The sequence below is a fragment of the Phacochoerus africanus genome, chromosome 2, assembly GCF_016906955.1.
Source record: "Phacochoerus africanus isolate WHEZ1 chromosome 2, ROS_Pafr_v1, whole genome shotgun sequence".
NCBI classification, from domain to species: domain Eukaryota; kingdom Metazoa; phylum Chordata; class Mammalia; order Artiodactyla; family Suidae; genus Phacochoerus; species Phacochoerus africanus.
The window spans coordinates 16,185,738-16,204,089 of NC_062545.1; the positions used below are offsets into that span (position 1 = coordinate 16,185,738).

At 38.9% G+C, this 18,352-nt stretch overlaps 2 protein-coding genes across 4 annotated transcripts in view; one reads left to right on the forward strand and one right to left on the reverse strand.

The window, feature by feature from the left end:
- LRP11 (LDL receptor related protein 11) overlaps positions 1–2,386 on the forward strand; it is a 58,344-nt gene extending 55,958 nt beyond the window's left edge. The window contains exon 7 of the mRNA XM_047769958.1: positions 477–2,386. Within this exon, the coding sequence (XP_047625914.1) occupies positions 477–631 (155 nt within the window). The 3' untranslated portion in view covers positions 632–2,386. The remainder of the gene's footprint in view (positions 1–476) is intronic.
- Positions 2,387–6,266: 3,880 nt separating this feature from the next.
- Positions 6,267–18,352, reverse strand: part of PCMT1 (protein-L-isoaspartate (D-aspartate) O-methyltransferase) — a 47,719-nt gene continuing 35,633 nt past the window's right edge. The window contains exons 7-8 of one of the 3 annotated variants that reach the window (XM_047769959.1): positions 17,002–17,171; positions 6,267–7,067 (exon numbers count right to left, since the gene is read on the reverse strand). In XM_047769959.1, coding sequence (XP_047625915.1) covers positions 7,055–7,067; positions 17,002–17,171 — 183 coding nt within the window. In that variant the 3' untranslated portion in view covers positions 6,267–7,054. Of the gene's footprint in view, positions 7,068–8,862; positions 8,878–16,954; positions 17,172–18,352 lie in introns of those variants that run through there. The other 2 variants (XM_047769960.1, XM_047769962.1) reach the window with 2 other exon arrangements.

Below are 18,352 nucleotides of genomic sequence, written 5' to 3' on the forward strand. Positions count from 1 at the left end.
AGGTTGGGGATCAAACCCACATCTCCCAGTAACCCAAGCCACTCTAGTTGGATTCTTAACCCACTGTGCCATGGTGGGAACTCCCAAATTTGAGTGAATCTTTTTTTTTTTTCTTTTCGCAGTGTCTTTACAGTTGTCTATTTACAGAAGAACGTTATTACATTTGACTGTAAGGATGATCTGATGCAACACTAGTACCCACTGATGGCATATATTATATCAAATTTTATAGGAACCTGGTACAGAATTTGGTTTTAAAGAAGTCTGGGCTTGAGACTTAGACCTGTAATTTACAAGCCATGTGCTCTTGGGCCAGTTATGTAATCTTTCTGCACCTCAGTTCATCTGCAAAATGGAACGAATACAAATACCTACTTGAGTTGTTCAGATTAAATAGTGCATGCAAAGTGCTTCTCATGAGTTATGGCTGTTGCTCTTATTAATCACTGACCTGACCCTTTCTGACCTTTGCGCAGGTGCAGTGCTACCCCTGGCCCTGGGTTTGGCAATCACAGCTTTGCTGCTTCTCATGGTTGCTTGTCGACTACGACTGGTGAAACAGAAACTTAAAAAAGCTCGTCCCATTACATCTGAGGAATCTGACTACCTCATAAATGGGATGTATCTATAATAAGTGTAGTTTAAATAGCTGAAGGCAAGGACATGTGTCACTTATAATTTATACATATATTGGGTTCTGGTATTTACAACTTCTGTTTTTAACTGGGCTAAGAAAACTACTGAAAACCCTAAAGATTCTGAGAATTTCCTAAACCCTTGTTTTTGTTTATTGACCTTCCTTGGGAAGTTATGTGAAGTATTTTGATACCTAGAGAGGAGTTCATATGATTAAAGACTTTTACAAATTAATTCTGATTTATGTAAGCTGTCCCTAAAAATAGAAATCTGTAATCAGCCAAGGCAGAAAACTCAAGGGTCTCAAGAGATGGCCTGCGAATGGCAGTGTTAACTCCTTACTTTCTAGAAGCCAGCCACAGGCCCCCGCCACCCTGGGCCACTTTATGCACCGCGTCCCTTGTCTGGTGGCCCTCCTGTCCCTCACTTTAAGCTTCCAGTGCCCTCTTTTCTTCTCTTTCCTTTAAAACCTGTTTCTGAGGACAGATCTCAAGTGAGTTGGTAACCTTCAATGAGATGTTATGGATAACACGGCAGGAATATCTAACTTATAACCGTAATGAACAGGTCAGTGAGGCCACAGAGGAGGAGAATGTGGATTCTTTCCAGCGCCTCTGACGTCATGCCACATGGGTGGCTGCTTCTTTCGGCTTAACTCTGGGGGGAAAACTCAAGACTTTGGATTACAAATAGCCCTAACACGCTTAGGAAGTAAAACAGGAAATCAAGGTGGATGCAGAGAACCGTGGCAGGTCAAAAATTTTAAGAGAAACTTAGCTGAGGGCAAAATGAGCAAGGAGGATGGTTAGTTCTTACGTCTGCTCAACACTGCTTGATGGACCAGAACATGGCAACTCATTTATGTAGTCACTGGTTTTCAACATTACTACGTGTTGATGTAAGAAAAAAACTGCGTTCAAATTGAAAAGCGCAACGTCAAATGGATTTCTGGGTACAGCTTTTGTAAAAAATCACATGTTTAAGTATCAGCAGTTCTTCTGTCCAGTTGAGTGAGCCAGTTTTTTCATTATTTATTTAATGCTCTAAAACATGATAATGTGCAGACAGCTAATGCCAGGCTTATGTATTCCCAGAGCATAAAGGAGTTTGGCACAAATTCATCTTTACAGAAAACCAGCATCTAGCTTAGCATCTTTCAATCTGTAGGGTTTTAACAGCATATTATTTCCATCATTGTTTAATGCTGAGATTGTACACATTCTAGAGATTACTCTACTGAGAGGAACATATAGGTGATGTTCCTATTTACATAATATTTTTTTTACAAATGACAAATCTTTTAAAATACTTGAAACCCCTCTAGAACACTTTATTTTTAGACTGAACCTAATGTAGGTTGTTTCTTTAGTAAAGGACTTAATTTGGGTCAGAGATAAACATTAACAAATGGATGGCTAGTTCTAGGGAAACAAATTTGTTATTTTTATTTCCTGAGAAACTCAAGCATTTTGTTGAATTTTAGAACTGAGCAAAGGAATTTAGAGAAACAACTGTGTGAATGAACTTAAGATGTTTGTCCTCTACATGTGATGCTGTGCAGTTTGTTTTTATATAGAAGGATGTCACCTATAGCCATATCCAATACAGTAAAAACTAATGAGGCATGCATCTTTTATACATGAAGAAATTAAACACAATTTAGCATTGCTATGGTGTTAAAATACTTGATAAAAGATACCCCATATCTATGTGTATAATTTTCCTTTAATAAAGTGTATTATATTCTTAAGCCTTCTTTATAACTTTTTAATATAAACATGGTTGCTGGTACAGAAGGTCCCTGACTTACGTTGCTTTGACTCTTCACTTTATGATGGTGCAAAAGTGATGTACATTCAGTAGAAACCATACTTGCAATTTTGAATTTGGATCCTTTTCAGAGCTAGTGATATGCTGTACAACGTCTCTTGTGATGCTGGACGTGGCCACACAGGTCTTTTTCCCCCAGAAAAAATCCTTTTACTATTGATTTAAAACTGATACATTAGGAGTTCCTATTGCGGCTCAGCAGGCTCAGAACCCAACATAGTCTCCGTGAGAATTTGGGTATGATCCCTGGCCTTGCTCAGTGGGTTAAGGATCTGGCGTTGCTGTGAGCTTCGGCATAGGTGGCAGATGTGGCTCGGTGTTGCTGTGGCTGTGGTGCGGGCCGCTGGCTGCAGCTCTGATTCGACTCCTAGCCCAGGAACTTACATATGCCTCAGGTGTGTCCCCAAAACAAAAACAAAAACAAAAAACCTGATAAGATAGAGTTAACATGGAAATTCTACAGCTTCTCTGATCCATAACATAATTTCAAGGCAAAATCCTGACAGGATAATCACCGAAACCCCTAAGCAAACAAACAGTGCTGCCCAAAGAAACCAGTCCATGTGGTGCAAGGGCACAGCGCAGTGTTCAGGTGTGGGATTCAGACACAAATGTCCTCAGCTGCCCTAGGTCCGGACTTCGGCCTCTTCAAGCATCGTCCGTATTGCCATCACCTGCCCTTTGGACAAGAGAAAATTCGACTGTGAAGCCCATCCTTTTGGGACACTCCACCCAAGTGAGGATGAGTTTTCAGACCCAGCAGGCCTAGAACTGTCATGTTAGGAAAGAAGGAAAGGAAGCGAAGGGACCGAGATGAGACGGAGAACAGGAAACAGGGAGAGGATGAGGAAGGGGAGGCCCTCACAGGCCCAGGACAGCCCTCTACAGGAGCTAAAGCAAGGGTGCGCTTCTCGGAGTCCTGGCCCAAACACCACAGCGTCAGCTAAAACGATAAAGCCTAGAGCGGGAAACCCGCAGCTGCTGCTGTAGAATGATAGTAGAGGATTCAGGATAAGGAAATTACCAGAGCTGTTTTCCTTTTTATTATATTATAATAAATAAACACAGACTTCCTTGGGCCCCACGGGCCAGCCGGTTCTCTTCAGCAGAGTTTTGGTTATTGTTTTTGTTTTGTTTTGTTTTTTCTCTTTTTTGGCCCCTGGCCTGGGATCAGATCATTTGCTGCTACACCAGATCCTTAACCCACTGTGCTGGGCTGGGATCGAACCTGCATCCCAGTGCTCCACCACCAATCCCATGTAGTGGCACTCTTTTTCAAGCCACCCTTTCAGTTCCACAGGGACAAAACACTGTCATTTTTCTGGGAAAAGGTAAGAGAAATTGAGAAAGAGGAAAATGAAAGCTGATTAGAAATTGTTTTACAGAATATAGTTCTTGAAGAACACAGTGAGTTGCAGGAAATGATTTCTACCCTGCAAGAGTTTTACTATTTACCTAATATAAGTTATTAGCCTTTTGAACTCCATTTATAATATTTAAAAACTTATGTTATTTCATTTGCAATACTAAATTTCAATTACCACAGTCATATGAGTTATTTTAGTGCTGTACCAAACTATTACCAAATTTGTGACCATTTGGCCAAAAACCAGAAACACCTACCTCTTCCAATGAAACAAAACTAAGGAGCTTTATTTCTTGGCTGACAATCAGACACCAAGAATAGCTTCAAAAAATTCATGAGTATTAAAGCTATTATTTTCAAATGTTATTCTATTTTAAAATATATTGAATTTTTAAGATGCTTTAGTAATTATAAGTAGCTCATAGTCAATTACAAGTATAATCAACCTTTTTTTTTTAACAATGCAGCTTTCAAAATTAGGGCAACAGAATTTTAAATATTTGTACAATATTAATGAGTAATTTTAGCCCAAATGTCATTTTAAAAATACTAGTTGGTAAAGAGTTGAAACCCTCATTAGAAACTAGGATTCTTAATTCTTAATTGAGAGCCAGATTTGACTTTAATAAAATCAAATCTGTGAAAAAAAAAAAATCCTGTTTCAGCAGGATCTCATTAGACTAGAACTTCTTAAAATATTTTTATTGTTGTCCTTCTTCTTATATAAAGGAATTACTTAAGGAAAAAGGAAAATGCTAAAATATTTCAGAAATAATGAATACTAAAGATTAAAGAGCCATTTCTTCTCTCTGACCAAAACATATATTCAATTTTTTTCAAGAGAGAAGTTCATAAATCTAGCTAAAATTCATTATTTCCACCTCTACCCATTTATTGATGCTCCCCTAAAGTCCATTCTTCTTTATTCAACATTTTAAACAAATCTTTTTTGGCCACATTCACAGCATGGGGAAGTTCCCTGGCCAGGAATCAAAGTGTGCCACGGCAGTGAATGAGCCACAGCAGTGACAATGCTAGCTCCTTAACCCACTAAACCAATAGGGAACGTCCAATATTTAAGAAAAAAAATTTTTTTTTTGTCCTTTTAGGGCCACACTAGCAGCATATGGAGGTTCCCAGGCTAGGGGTCGAATGGGAGCTACAGCTGCCAGCCTACACCACAGCCACAGCAACGCCAGATCCGAGCTGTGTCTGCGACCTACACCACAGCTCACGGCAACGCCGGATCCTCAACCCACTGAGCAAGGCCAGGGATCAAACCCGCAACCTCATGGTTCCTAGTCGGATTCGTTTCCGCTGCGCCTCGACAGGGAACTCCAATATTTAAAAATCTTTAATTCACAGAAGTGTAACATCCATGAGCAGTGCTTGGCATGGCATTTGTCTACACCAATCAGATGCCATTTAGTTTGTCCTATCAGATTTATAAAGTGTTCCCTCAACCAGACGGCAAACTCCTTGAGAGGAAGGGCCTTTTTCTACCCCTAAGACCGAATAAAGGGACTTAACATACAGTAAAGGGTAGGTAATGGCTAGGAAGGATACAGACTAGTGGAAAAGTTGAACAATTAATTTAATGTGAAGTCCTAAAGAATCCCTGACCTTTGAAACTACCACAAATGCCTGAGTCCCAGATCAAAAGGGTTCCTGGCCTGGGTACAGAAGTGACAATAACAACAGCAAAGTGAAGGCAGCAATGACCTCAGACTCGCGGGCACTGGCCACCAACTAACGCAAGTTTCCTGTGCCTAAGACCTCGTCCAAGAAGAGACATTAGTGAAAAGATGTATGCATAATTTTTTAAAGCCATTTGCAAAGAAATAATGTTTAAGATTTTAACTTAAGAGGTGGCGAAGTGGCTCATATGCTAAGGATCTACCAGCCAGGATTACACTCACATGCACACACCAGAAGGACGGGCTTGGCTGGGAGTGCTGCCACTGCTACAGCTCTAGAGCTTACATTTCTTCAAGTTCCAAGACCATTGAAAAAACTAAGATCCTACTATAAAAGGTATAAAACCACATTTAAACAAGACCCCGATGTGTTACTGCCTACTTAGAAACTCATTTTACAGTCATTATATTAATAAACGTATTTATAGGTGACAGATGGGTTTTGGCAAATTTATCCTTAACCCTGTTCTTTCAGGACATTAGGTCAACTCATTCATTCAGCATCTGCTGTACATCTCTCTATAAGAGGACTAGCCCTGTGTTAGGCAAGCTGAATAATAAATGTAGTTCTTGTCCTCAAGAAACATAGTCACATGCTACAAATGTACAGCTACATTAATGCTAATAACCTCTCGGATTTCGCAAAATGGAGCATCGGAGAAACAATTTTTTCTCTGTGATCTTAGCATCTGTACCTGGTGGACACGTGGTTCTTCTACATTCAAACACCACCAATACCTCTTTCACTTTTAATTTTATTTGGCAAAGCAGCACTGCATAAACCGTTCAGTAACTAGGACACAGCTTACACAGCATGTTAAATTCATATATATTATGAGCAGCAGATTAGAAACAGAAAAAACAGGAATGAGCTACAAGTCTCCTATAACTGCTAAAGAGAGAAAGGAAGAACTATGTCAGTCATGTCCAGCCTGAACAGCTGAGTGTTTTAAGGGACAACACCTGTCCTCTTCCTAAGTTGTAATATTTACAAACGCTTAGTTTTAAGGTTACAAAGCAGCTGATTGTATCTACAACATGCTATTCTATGACACCACATCAAAAGCTTTAAAAAGGTAGCTCATCTCTATTTTCTTAGTAGCATCTAACAGACATCCAAAAACCAAGAATCTTAACTTGTGAATGGTGGTGTTATCTGATGCACAAAAGCAATCTGATAAACTAACATCAGAACAGAATTAACAGTCTAAGAAAAGAAAAACCACTCCTCAAAATCAATTCACAAACTAATTTTGCAGAACCCTTTCTTTTAATAAAATATTTAAAGTAAAACGTGGGCATGTTAAGGTAATAATACACAAATTTATACTTTGCATCCTTCTACCAATTTGGCTTTTGTGCCTCTTTGAAGAATTAGAAATCCCACAAAACCATACATTTTCATGCTGAAAATAGTGTAAGAAAGTCCAAAACAAGCTGTGATGCTGTCGATTTTCAAAAAGCTTTGAGGACTGAGATGAGCAATCCACTGTAATATTATATACTGGTCAAGCTGATGTTGCTTTTACAGTTCGTCCCTAAGGGGGGGAAAAGAGAGAAAGATTTAAGTAGGAGTTACATATTATAGAACGTGTCTAATAATTTAGATACAAAAAATAAAGTGGCAAACACCCTGACCCCCAAGCAATATGTTATTAAAAAACAAAACAAAACTGAGCAAATGACCCCAAGTCAAAGCAAAAATGGAAATCAGCCATTTCAAACATCCTTCATGCTACTCCAAAATGAAGAATAAACCTGGATTCTTTATTTTTTCATTAGAAAGTAACTTTCTTTCTCAAGACCAAAATTCAGAGAAATGAAAACTTGTAGATCTAGGATCTTCCTATTTGTTGTAAAATGATGCCTTGAATGTTTAGAGTTCAGATAAGTTCTTATATTTACATTCATAAAATTGGACAAAAATTTAGTCTTTTGTTTAGGGTATCTGTTAGCAAATGTTGACTGGGTCAATCTCAATCCAAATTCTTCACGAGAAAAAGCATCATCTGTAGGTATAATGTACCTGTCAGCTGATTTCATAAGGGAGCTTTATCAGCTCCAAAAGAAACTATTCCCTCAGCCAGGTGCCGCACTGTTCCGGCAACAGCCAGGGAGAGGAAGGAAGGAAGGAATGAAAATGCAGTCCAAAACATGCTGCATGGTATGTAAATTATGCCTCAATAAAGCTATTAAAAGTAGAAAAATGAAGCTACCAGAAAAGACTAAAAGCTTCATATTTGAAGGTAATCTGAGTGACAAAAAACATCGTTAAACACTCAGGTACTTTAGGGATAAAGAATTAAGATGTTTGCAACTAAATCTCAAATGATTCAAGAAAAAAATACGACGTATATGTATATGCAGAGAAAAAGATGGAATGAAAAGGAATGCAGAAAATGTTAATAATTGGTAACTCTCGACGAAGAAATTCAGGAGCTCTTTGTACTTCTTGCAGCTTGTCTGTTATAAAAATTTTTAAGTTTTTAAAAAGTTGTTAAAATAAATGAGGAAATAAAGAGCTAAAAAGTGGTGAACTGACAGATTATTGGACAATATGGTGTTTTTTTAAGTAAAATATGAATTTTATAAAATATGCAAGAAAACATTTTAAAAATTACTTCTCCCAGAACTCCCATGGTGGCTCAGCAGCAAGGAACCCAACTAGTATCCATGAGGTGTAGGCCCAGCTGTAGCTCTGATTCGACCCCTAGCCTGGAACTTCCATATGCCACAGTTGTAGCCCTAAAAAGACAAAAAAAAAAAAAATTACTTCTCCCATAAGCTGTCTTTGTCATATAGCACTGGGTTATCTATTAAATGGTAAGTTATCGGTACCAGGTCCTCTTAATATGTTCTTTCAAATAATTTAAGTACTATATTCTCATAAAACAGCTTTTACTTAAATTCACGCAAGCATTAAAGTAACTTAATCTTCAAAGAGTTCACTTGCAAAGTGCTCTATTCATGAATTAAATTCACTTGTGCTTTTAAAAATATGAATTAAAGATACTATTGTTGTTTTTTTAAAATAACTTTTATCACATTTTATTTGTTGCAAGGCATTAAGGATATTGTCAGTAAATATCCTTATTGACCAACAACATAATAAAACATTTCCAAATAGCCTCTCCATTTAAAAAAATTTTTGAAAAGGGAAAAGGATTAATAACTCTCAACAAACTGGGTATAGAGGGAACGTACCTCAACATAATAAAGGCCACATATGACAAGCCCACAGCTAACATCATATTCAACGGTGAAAACCTGAAAGCTTTTCCTCTAAAATCAGGAACAAGACAAGGATGCCCACTCTCGCCACTTTTATTCAACATAATACTGGAAGTCCTAGCCAGAGCAATTAAGCAAGAAAAAGAAATAAAAGGTATCAAAATCAGAACGAAAGAGGTAAAACTGTCTCATTTTGCAGATGACATATTATATATAGAAAATCCTAAAGATGCCACCAAAAAATGTTAGAATAAACTAAAGTTGCAGGATGTAAAAACAATATACTAAAATTAGTTGTGTTTCTATAGATACTAATAATAAACTATCAGAAAGAAAAATTAAGAAAACAATCTCATTTACAATTATATCAAAAAGAATAAAATATCTAGAAATATACTTAATCAAGGAGGTGAAAGAGTTGTCCACTGAGAACTATAGGATGTTAATAAAAGGCGTTGAAGATGAAACAAATAAATGGAAATATATTCCATGCTCATGGATTGGAAGAATTAATATTGTTAAAACATCCATACTACCCAAGGCAACCTACTGATTCACTGCAATCCCTATCAAAATTCCAATGACATTTTTCACAGAAATAGAATTTTTTTTTATTTTTAACAGCTGCACCTGAAGCATATGGAAGTTCCCAGGACAGGGGTTGAATGGGAGCTGCAGCTGCAGCCTATGCCACAGTCACAGCAACACTGAATCTGAGTCTCATCTGCAAACTACACTGCAGCTTTTGGCAATGCTGGATCCTTAACCCACTGAGTCAGGAATCGAACCTGCAATCTCACAGAGACAACATCAGGTCCTTAACCCACTGAGCCACAACAGGAACTCCAGAACCATTTTAAAATTTGTACAAAACCACAAGAGATTCAGAACAGCCAAAGCAATCTTTAGAAAGAACAAGAAACCAGAGGCATCACACTTCCTGATTTCCAACTGTATTACAAAGCTATAGCATACAAAACAGTGTGGTATTTGGCGTAAAAATCAACACAGAGACTAATGGAACAGAATAGAGAGCCCAGAAATAAACCCACACAATTAATTAAGGAGCCAAGAATATACAATGGAGAAAGAACACTCCCTTCAGTAAATGGTGTTAGGAAAACTGGACAGCCACATGAAAAAGAATGAAACTAGACCCTTACTTTACACCAAACACAAAAAAATCACCTCAAAATGGATTAAAGACTTGATTTTAAGACCTAAACTTAATGGTGGTCATCATTTTGCAATATATACATATATCAACTCACTATGTTGTACACTTAAAATTAATACAAGACTAGGAGTTCCCATCATGGCTCAGCAGTAATGAACCCAAATAGTAACCATGAGGACATGGGTTCAATCCCTGGCCTCGCTCAGCGGGTTAAAGACCCGACATTGCCATGAGCTATGGTGTTGGTCACAAACATGGCTCAGGTCCCATGTTGCTGTGGCTGTGGTGCAGGCTGGCAGCTACAGCTCTGATTCAGCCCCTAGCCTGGGAACTTCCATATGCCATGGGTGCAGTCCTAAACAGACCCCCCCCCCAAAAAAAGGCTATATGTCAATTATATCTCAATAAAACTGGAAAAAAATCATGTTAAAAAATGTTTAATGATGTGGGATAACATTGATGACATTTTGTTAAATAAAAAAGGAGATTTTTAAAAATAATGCTATGGTATGACCTTAGGATTTCAAAAGAGCTGTATATAGAGCTATGGATAAAAGAAGGACAAAATGTTTGCAAAATGTTAATAAGTGGTTATCTCTAGACTCTGGGATTATGGGTGACTTCTATTCTTTGCATTTTTCCCCCTATTTTTACAATGTATACACATTACTTTGGTAGTCAGAAACAGTATTGTAGAAGGCTGTACAGCACAAGGAACTATATCTAGTCACTTGTGATGGAGCATGACGGAGGATAATGTGAGAAAAAGAATGTATACATATATGTGTGACTGGGTCTCTTTGCTGAACTGTAGAAAATTAACAGAACACTGTAAACCAGCTATAATGGAAAAAATAAAAATCATTAAAAAAAAAATACAAGGCAATTTGTAGCACCAAACGAAAAAAAAAAAGTATTCAGACCTGAATTGTAACATTTACGGTGCCAGAAAAACCAAAAATTTGCTACTAGGGCATATACAACCTTGTCACATCCTAATACTCCAAAAATCCATTCAACTTACTAATTTTTCCTAATGTTCAAAATTCTACAGAACCATATCTTTATCTCACATGCATAGATCATTTACAATAAAAAGTAGTACATCCTGGAGTTCCTGTTGTGGTGCAGTGGAAACGAATCCAACTAGGAACCAGGTGGTTGCGGGTTCGATCCCTGGCTTCACTCAGTGGGTTAAGGATCCGGCGTTGCTGTGAGCTGTGGTGTAGGTTGCAGATGTGTCTGGGATCTGGCGTTGCTGTGGCTGTGGTGTAGGTCGGCAGCGATAGCTCCGATTCAACCCCTGGCCTGGTAACCTCCATATGCCATGGGTGCGGCCCTAAAAAGCAACAAACAAACAAACAAACACAAATGAAAAGATGTATTACCAGGAAATAACAATCAAAATCCATGAACACTTTCTAACTAAGGGGTTTTCTAAGGTAATAAAAGCTTCACACAATTAATTTTGTACAAAGCATTCTGAGAGACAAAATGAATTTCAAAAGCAGCACAATATACTCTTGCCTTTAAAAATGCAAAATAAACCCTAATGCTGTAACATATACAAAGAAATTGAAAAGGGATAGTACAGAACAATATGGAACACAGGATCAGTGAATACCCTTAGGACCTAAACTGTCATTCCTAGAAATGGCCAGTCACTTCATAACGTCATTTTCATGTGTACTTTAAGAAGCCATCAACAGACAAAGCACTTATGGAGTGAAAACCCTGCAACATTCCTCAGTTCCACACATCAGAGATGGACTTATTCCAGTGACTCTTGTGTCTATTAAAAACAAAAAAATAAAACTTGCCAGAAGATTAACAAAATGTTGATTTCTAGGTATATAAAATATACTTATATAAAATAAAATGCAAATTAAAAACCATGTTTATGAAGCAATATAAATATTACACATCTATAGTCATTAACATAATACCACAGATTCTAGGTTTATAGCCTATCCATCCAGCATTCTCTCCCCTTTTATTAGCTACCAAAACTGCAAGAAATTTTTTTTTCTTTTTTTGACCACACCTGCAGCATGTGGAAGCTCTCAGGCCAGGGATCAAACTTGCGCCACAGCAGTGACCCCAGCCACTGTAGTGACAACGCTGGATCCTTATACATGCTGAGCCACAAGAGAACTCCACAAGGAAGAGGTTTCCAAGTATAAAGGGACAAAAGTCGACATTCAAGCTTTGGGCTTTGTTTGGCACTATAATTCAAGCAGCTCCACAAGTTCTCCCTTTTCTTCCATCCAGTTTCTATAAACCTCCTCAGCAAAGACTGCGTCTCACGCTCCCAGAGCACTGCAACCAGCTCTGGATGCCTCACAAAGAGAGGGATGAAACGCTGCTGAGAAACGTCCCCAAGAAAGCACTAGGATGGGTACTTAAAGTAACCCTGAAGAAAATCTGAAAGAACATAAATCACTGAACCTGGCAAGAAACTGACTAGGGAGCTTTTTTAGATGCTAATTCCCAAATGTGGGATGAGGACTTAGAAAACAGTAAGCAACTCTTTTTGGAGTTCCTGTTGTGGCTCAGCAGTTAACAAACCCATCTAGTATCCATGAGGATGTGGGCTCAGTGGGTTAAGGATCCAGCATTGCCATGAGCTGCTGTTGTGGCTCAGCAGTTAACAAACCCATCTAGTATCCATGAGGATGTGGGCTCAGTGGGTTAAGGATCCAGCGTTGCCATGAGCTGCTGTATAGGTCGAGGCTTGGATCCCGAGTTGCCATGGCTGTGGTAGAGGCTAGCAGCTGTAGCTGGCCTGGGAACCTCCATATGCTGTGTGCAGCCCCCGCCCCCCCCAAAAAAGGAAAAAAAAATGGTAAGCAACTCTTTGTAACCACATTCTATCCCTACTACCACTGACTTGATCCAGGCCGCCATCCCCGCACTCCTGACTGGCTGTTTCTGACTTCCTGTTTCTGATCCTCGTCTGTCCCTTTCCAATCTACTTTCTACCCCACTGCTAGTTATCTTTCTGAGATGCAATTCTGACCACTGCCTGGCTTAGGCACTTCAATCGCTCCCTACTGCCCTCAAGGAAGAGTCAACACATTACATTCCAACTGCTTGACTGTCTTGTCTTTGCATTTTTTTTGGATCCCCTACATGACCCCAAAAAGGGTCAGCTTCAAATTCACAGCTGTGTATTCCTGGCCCTAGAATGGTGCCTGCATAGTGGGCACACACATTCTCGTTGAATTAATGAATGTATTAAGAAGGTTTCTGGAGTTCCCGTCGTGGCGCAGTGGTTAACGAATCCAACTAGGAACCATGAGATTGCGGGTTCAATCCCTGCCCTTGCTCAGTGGGTCAAGGATCCAGCGTTGCTGTGAGCTGTGGTGTAGGTCCCAGACGCGGCTCGAATCCCGTGTTGCTGTGGCTCTGGCATAGGCTGGCAGCTACAGCTCCCATTAGACCCCTAGCCTGGGAACCTCCATATGCCGCGGGAGCAGCCCAAGAAATGGCAAAAAGATAAAAAAAAAAAAAAAAAAAGAAGGTTCTCACACTGAAAAATATATAACGAAGTTAACTACAGAACAAATTGCCAGAGAAAAGTATTAGATAATTGCTTTTCCAAAAGCAATTTAAAATAAATGCATTTTTTTTTCCCTGTCAAGAACAGTTTAAGCATAGATTAGCCTAAGGTAGATAGAAATAGGGCACAAAAAAAAAACCCTACATGTTCTTAAATCTATTCCAGACCTAAATATAAAGAGAAGCAGGGCTATCTGCTGCAGGGGTCAGAGGTGGGAGGAGGGCTGGTGAGAGCTGATTTCAGGTTTCTAGTTAAGTCTGCCCCAAATGCCAGTCTGCCCTGGCAGATAAGAGGCCCGGAGGAGGCAAAAACAGCCTCCCTTTATCACTACAGCTCCTGCCCGGGACCACACACACAAACACACCCCTTGCCCGCTGCTTAGGGACAACATACACACCCTCTGCCTTCTTCTGTCCCTGCTCTCAGAGGTTCCAGGAAAATCGTTTCCTCTCCTTAGGTCAAGAGTGGTGACAGCTGCTATCACCCTGGGTATCCCTGGTCCCTGGGTATGTCAACATCCTCTACTGGTTCCCATAACCCTTCCTGTATTTCTTTGAATAGCTCATTCACGAAAATCATTCAAAATCCTAGAGTTCCCGTCGTGGTGCAGCAGAAACGAATCTGACTAGGAACCATGAGGTTGCGGGTTCGATCCCTGGCCTCACTCAGCGGGTTAAGGATCCAGCATTGCCATGAGCCATGGAGTAGGTCGCAGATTCGGCTCAGATCTGGTGTTGCTGTGGCTCTGGCATAGGCTGGCAGCTGTACTTTCGATTAGACCCCTAACCTGGGACCCTCCCTATGCCACGGGTGCGGCCATAAAAAGCTAAAAAAACAAAACAAAACAAAAAAAACATTCAAAATCCTAAGCATGCTTTCTGTTTCTTGCCTGGGCCCTGATTGATAGTTTCGAACATCTTATTTTCTAGTAATTTCTTTCAATACAGTTTTTTTTTTAATGTGGCATTTTTTTAATAGCTTTTTCTTTCTTTTCTTTTTTTGGCCACCCTGTAGCATATAGAGTTCCCGGGCCAGGGATTAGATCCCAGCCACAGTCACGACCTAAGCCACAGCTGTGGCAATGCCGATCCCCAACCCACTGTGCCAGGCTGGGGATGGAACCTGTGTCCCAGCATTCCTAAGACGCCACCGATCCCATTGCGCCACAGCAGGAACTCCTGTGGCAGTTGTTTTTTTCCAATTTCATTTCCAGATTTATTTTACCTTTATATTCTTTAAACTTCAAGATTTACAATTAAGTAACTGATTATCTCTGTAATTAGAACTACCTCTTCGGATGTACGAAAATGTATTTGTACACATAGAAAATTTGTAATAGAAAAAATTAGAAAGTCCTCTTAGTATAACTGAAGGAAAGTTTCTAATGATACATACATGTTAAATTGCTCAATGTTTTTAAAAAGTTGAAGGCCAAATAGAAAACTAAGTATATACATATTTAAATACTTGGTAAATGACTGAATAATTGCAGATTTTTAAATTATTCTAAATTTAATACAAATAGTTTGGTCTTATCAGGAATAAATACAAGTGTGTGGAAATCTTAAGCTTATATAATTAGATAAGGGGGGGATCTCTTTATGAAGGGGGGAAAAAAGTATACCCAAAAGATCATACATATAAAATTAGGTATACGGCCATGAAGGCCCCAAAGCAAGTGAAGGCCCCGAAGCTTGAGTTCCATTAGCTTCAAGCTAAATCCACCTCTGATTATAAAAGCAAAATTCCTTTTTGTGATTCCTACATCATTAAATTGGGATGTTTAATACTAATATTTATTGCATACAAAAACATAAATTTTTAACCTAATAAAAATCTGAACTCTCACTTGATACCAAATTTTAGTAATTTCATGATACGTTGCAATCATACAGCAGCAATCATACAATTATGAATGATATAACCACACTAGAAGCAAAGTGAAGGAAGTTCGTAATTAGTTGCTAATAATTATATCTGATTCTCACTGACAAGACTGATAGCTTTTTAATTTTTTTTTTTAAGTAGTAGCTGTGTTCCATGTTAGAATTAAAGAAATAGCTATAACTACATTAGGTGAAGAATTAAAAGACAATTTCTAGTAAGGTATTAATCAATCAGAATTCAGTCAAAAGTAAAACTCAGTTTTGAACAAACTGATTTAGATTCATTACTATTTTTGCTGTTAAACATTCATTCAAAAGGTGCCTTTCCTCCTTCCGGAAAACAAAATTAAGAGGTCTGTAAAACTTATAATCGCCATTTCACTTACTAAGAAATTATCTTAAAATCAGTACCTCTGTCAAATAAAAAATAGGTTCTAAAACATGAAAACCCTAAGGCCTTTCTTATTCTGGCATTTAATGTCAAGTAGTCTTAGCTAATGTCACTCTTACTTACTGATCTCACTCCCACCCACTGGAGGGAGTGGGAAGAGGAAGAGAGGAAAGAGAGAAAACTTGGCTTCAAATGAAATATCCAGATTATGCTGAAACACAGAAACCAAAGTGGGCATGAAAATGAGCCATGCTGTGCTGAAGATGCTGCTGCATGCCACTGGCCCTCTGGGTGGGTATGTGAGACCTGGGCACTCACTCCAAGCTTACAGAACCCCCACCCCTCCCCAGGAACTTAACAGCAGCTAAAAAATTGGCCAGCCTGCTCTAAAGAATGATGAGTTTATTCCTTATAGTGGTTCTAAAAAAAAGTGGAATGTAAAACAGGCACAGGCTGTCAGATATCTATGAACCTGATGGAAAGAAATCAAGCTGGGAGGATGTCCTCTCTGGGATTCTCACACCTTTGAAAACTGGGACAAGAGTACCTCTTCCCTTCCATCTCTTTACAACGATGGTATAGCAGAGATGAACAGGGGCAGGAAAGGATGGCCCTTTCTCTTCAGATGAAAACCTTTGTTTCCAATGACCACAGAGCAGCTGTAAAAATGAGTTGTAGGAGTTCCTACCGTGGCTCAGTGGTTAACGAACCCAAATGGCATCCGTGAGGATGCAGGTTTGATCCCTCGCCTTGCTCAGTGGGTCAGGAATCAGGCATTGCTGTGAGCTGTGGTGTAGGTCAAGGACACAGCTCAGATCCCATGTTGCTGTGGCTGTGGGATTTGACCCCTAGCCTGGGAACCTCCATATGCTGCCCGTACGGCTCCAAAAAGGCAAAAGACAAAAAAAAAGTTGTAAATATAGAAACAGAGGGGCTGATAATAAAATATCCTTCGGAAGTATGGCTGAAAGCCCCTTAAGAAAAAAAAAATCTTTGTGCCAGCCAAGTCTCACCCCCCTTTCCCAAAGATGAGTTAAACCAAAAGAAGGACAGACCATGCAAAATTTTTCTACATTTTTAATGTAGTGAATTTCTGATGTTAAAATGGAGTAGCATAAAGGTGACGACCAAAAAAGCAGCTCTTGTAGTCTAAGCCCTTAAAATCCACACCCTTTCACCTTGCATGTGTGGAAGAAGAAAGAGCAGAAGATAAAATCACTTCCACCTGGACCACTGCTTTTCTTTATCTGTTAAAGGCACGTATATCACTCCCATCAGAGGTTTCATTTTGACACTGCCATCTTGCAGCTTGTCATACTGCTCCAACATCTGATTTCCACCTGCAGGACCAACTGGCAATATCAATCTTCCACCAGGCTTTAACTGGTCTATTAGCTAAAAGAAAAAGAACAGCACTTACACACGAAGTTATAGATTTTATATTAATCGTCATTGTCTATCATTATGCACACACATAAAGCAGAAATTTATTTATTTAGTATGTACATACTATTAAAGTACGTTAAACTTGTTATTCATTTACCTATCGACCTCTCCTACCACAGTCCAAGTTTTCTGATGTCTTATTCATTTTTGTGCCCTTGGCATCTAACATAGTACCTGGTACAACTGCAATACTCAAAATGTCTGAGTGGAACCACACAATGTAGAACTATTCTCTTGGGAAGGCCAAAAGCAGAGCAGAAAATTCCAAGGCCTATCTGCCTATTCCGAAACGTCGCGGTGTAAAGGGGAGGAGGGCAGTGTAGAAGGCCAGCAAGGAATCCCTATCTTATCACAGATTTCAAGGCATCACTGAACCAAAACTAAGGGAACCTGGGTTTTCAGAGTGAATTTAGCATTACTGGCACCACGACATGCAAAGGAAAGTAGGGCTGGAGTCCCTGCAGCATGAGAACGAGGACACTTGTCAATGCATTACCAAGACAACTCAGTCAAAGCCCCTGAGTGATCATTTTTAAGTCACGTTACCGTTTGAATGTAGCCTAATGTGATACATAATCACTGCTAATCAAAACCAGTAAGGAAGATACCTCACTCTGGATATTATCCCAGGGAAGGGTGTTCTCAATTAAAATTTTGGTTGTAGCAAGTCTATCTTGTTTTTTTCCATTTTAATTTTCCCAAATGTCAAGGTTTTTAATGAAAAATAGCAGCCTTCTTCCCCCTACTCCAATCTTGCTCCCTAAATCTAGTCATTTTAAATCCTTTTAGCTGAGTCTTTTCTATAGCACTAACATCTAAAGCATGTCTTTTATTTTTTTATTTGAATATAATTGACATATAAACATTATATTTATATGTTGTTTTAGGCATACAACATATATAAGGTGAAATGATTAACACAGTAAGTTTAACATCCATTACCACACATGGTTGCCATTTTTTCCTACGATGGAAACTTTTAAGATTAACTCTCTTAGCAACTTTCAACTACATAATATGGTATTGTTAACTACAGTTGCCATGATATATAATATTTCCTTTTTATTTTAAGTTATATGCTAGATGAGGACTGAGCTCTCATACATTAACAGCTGTCTCTCAATTATCCA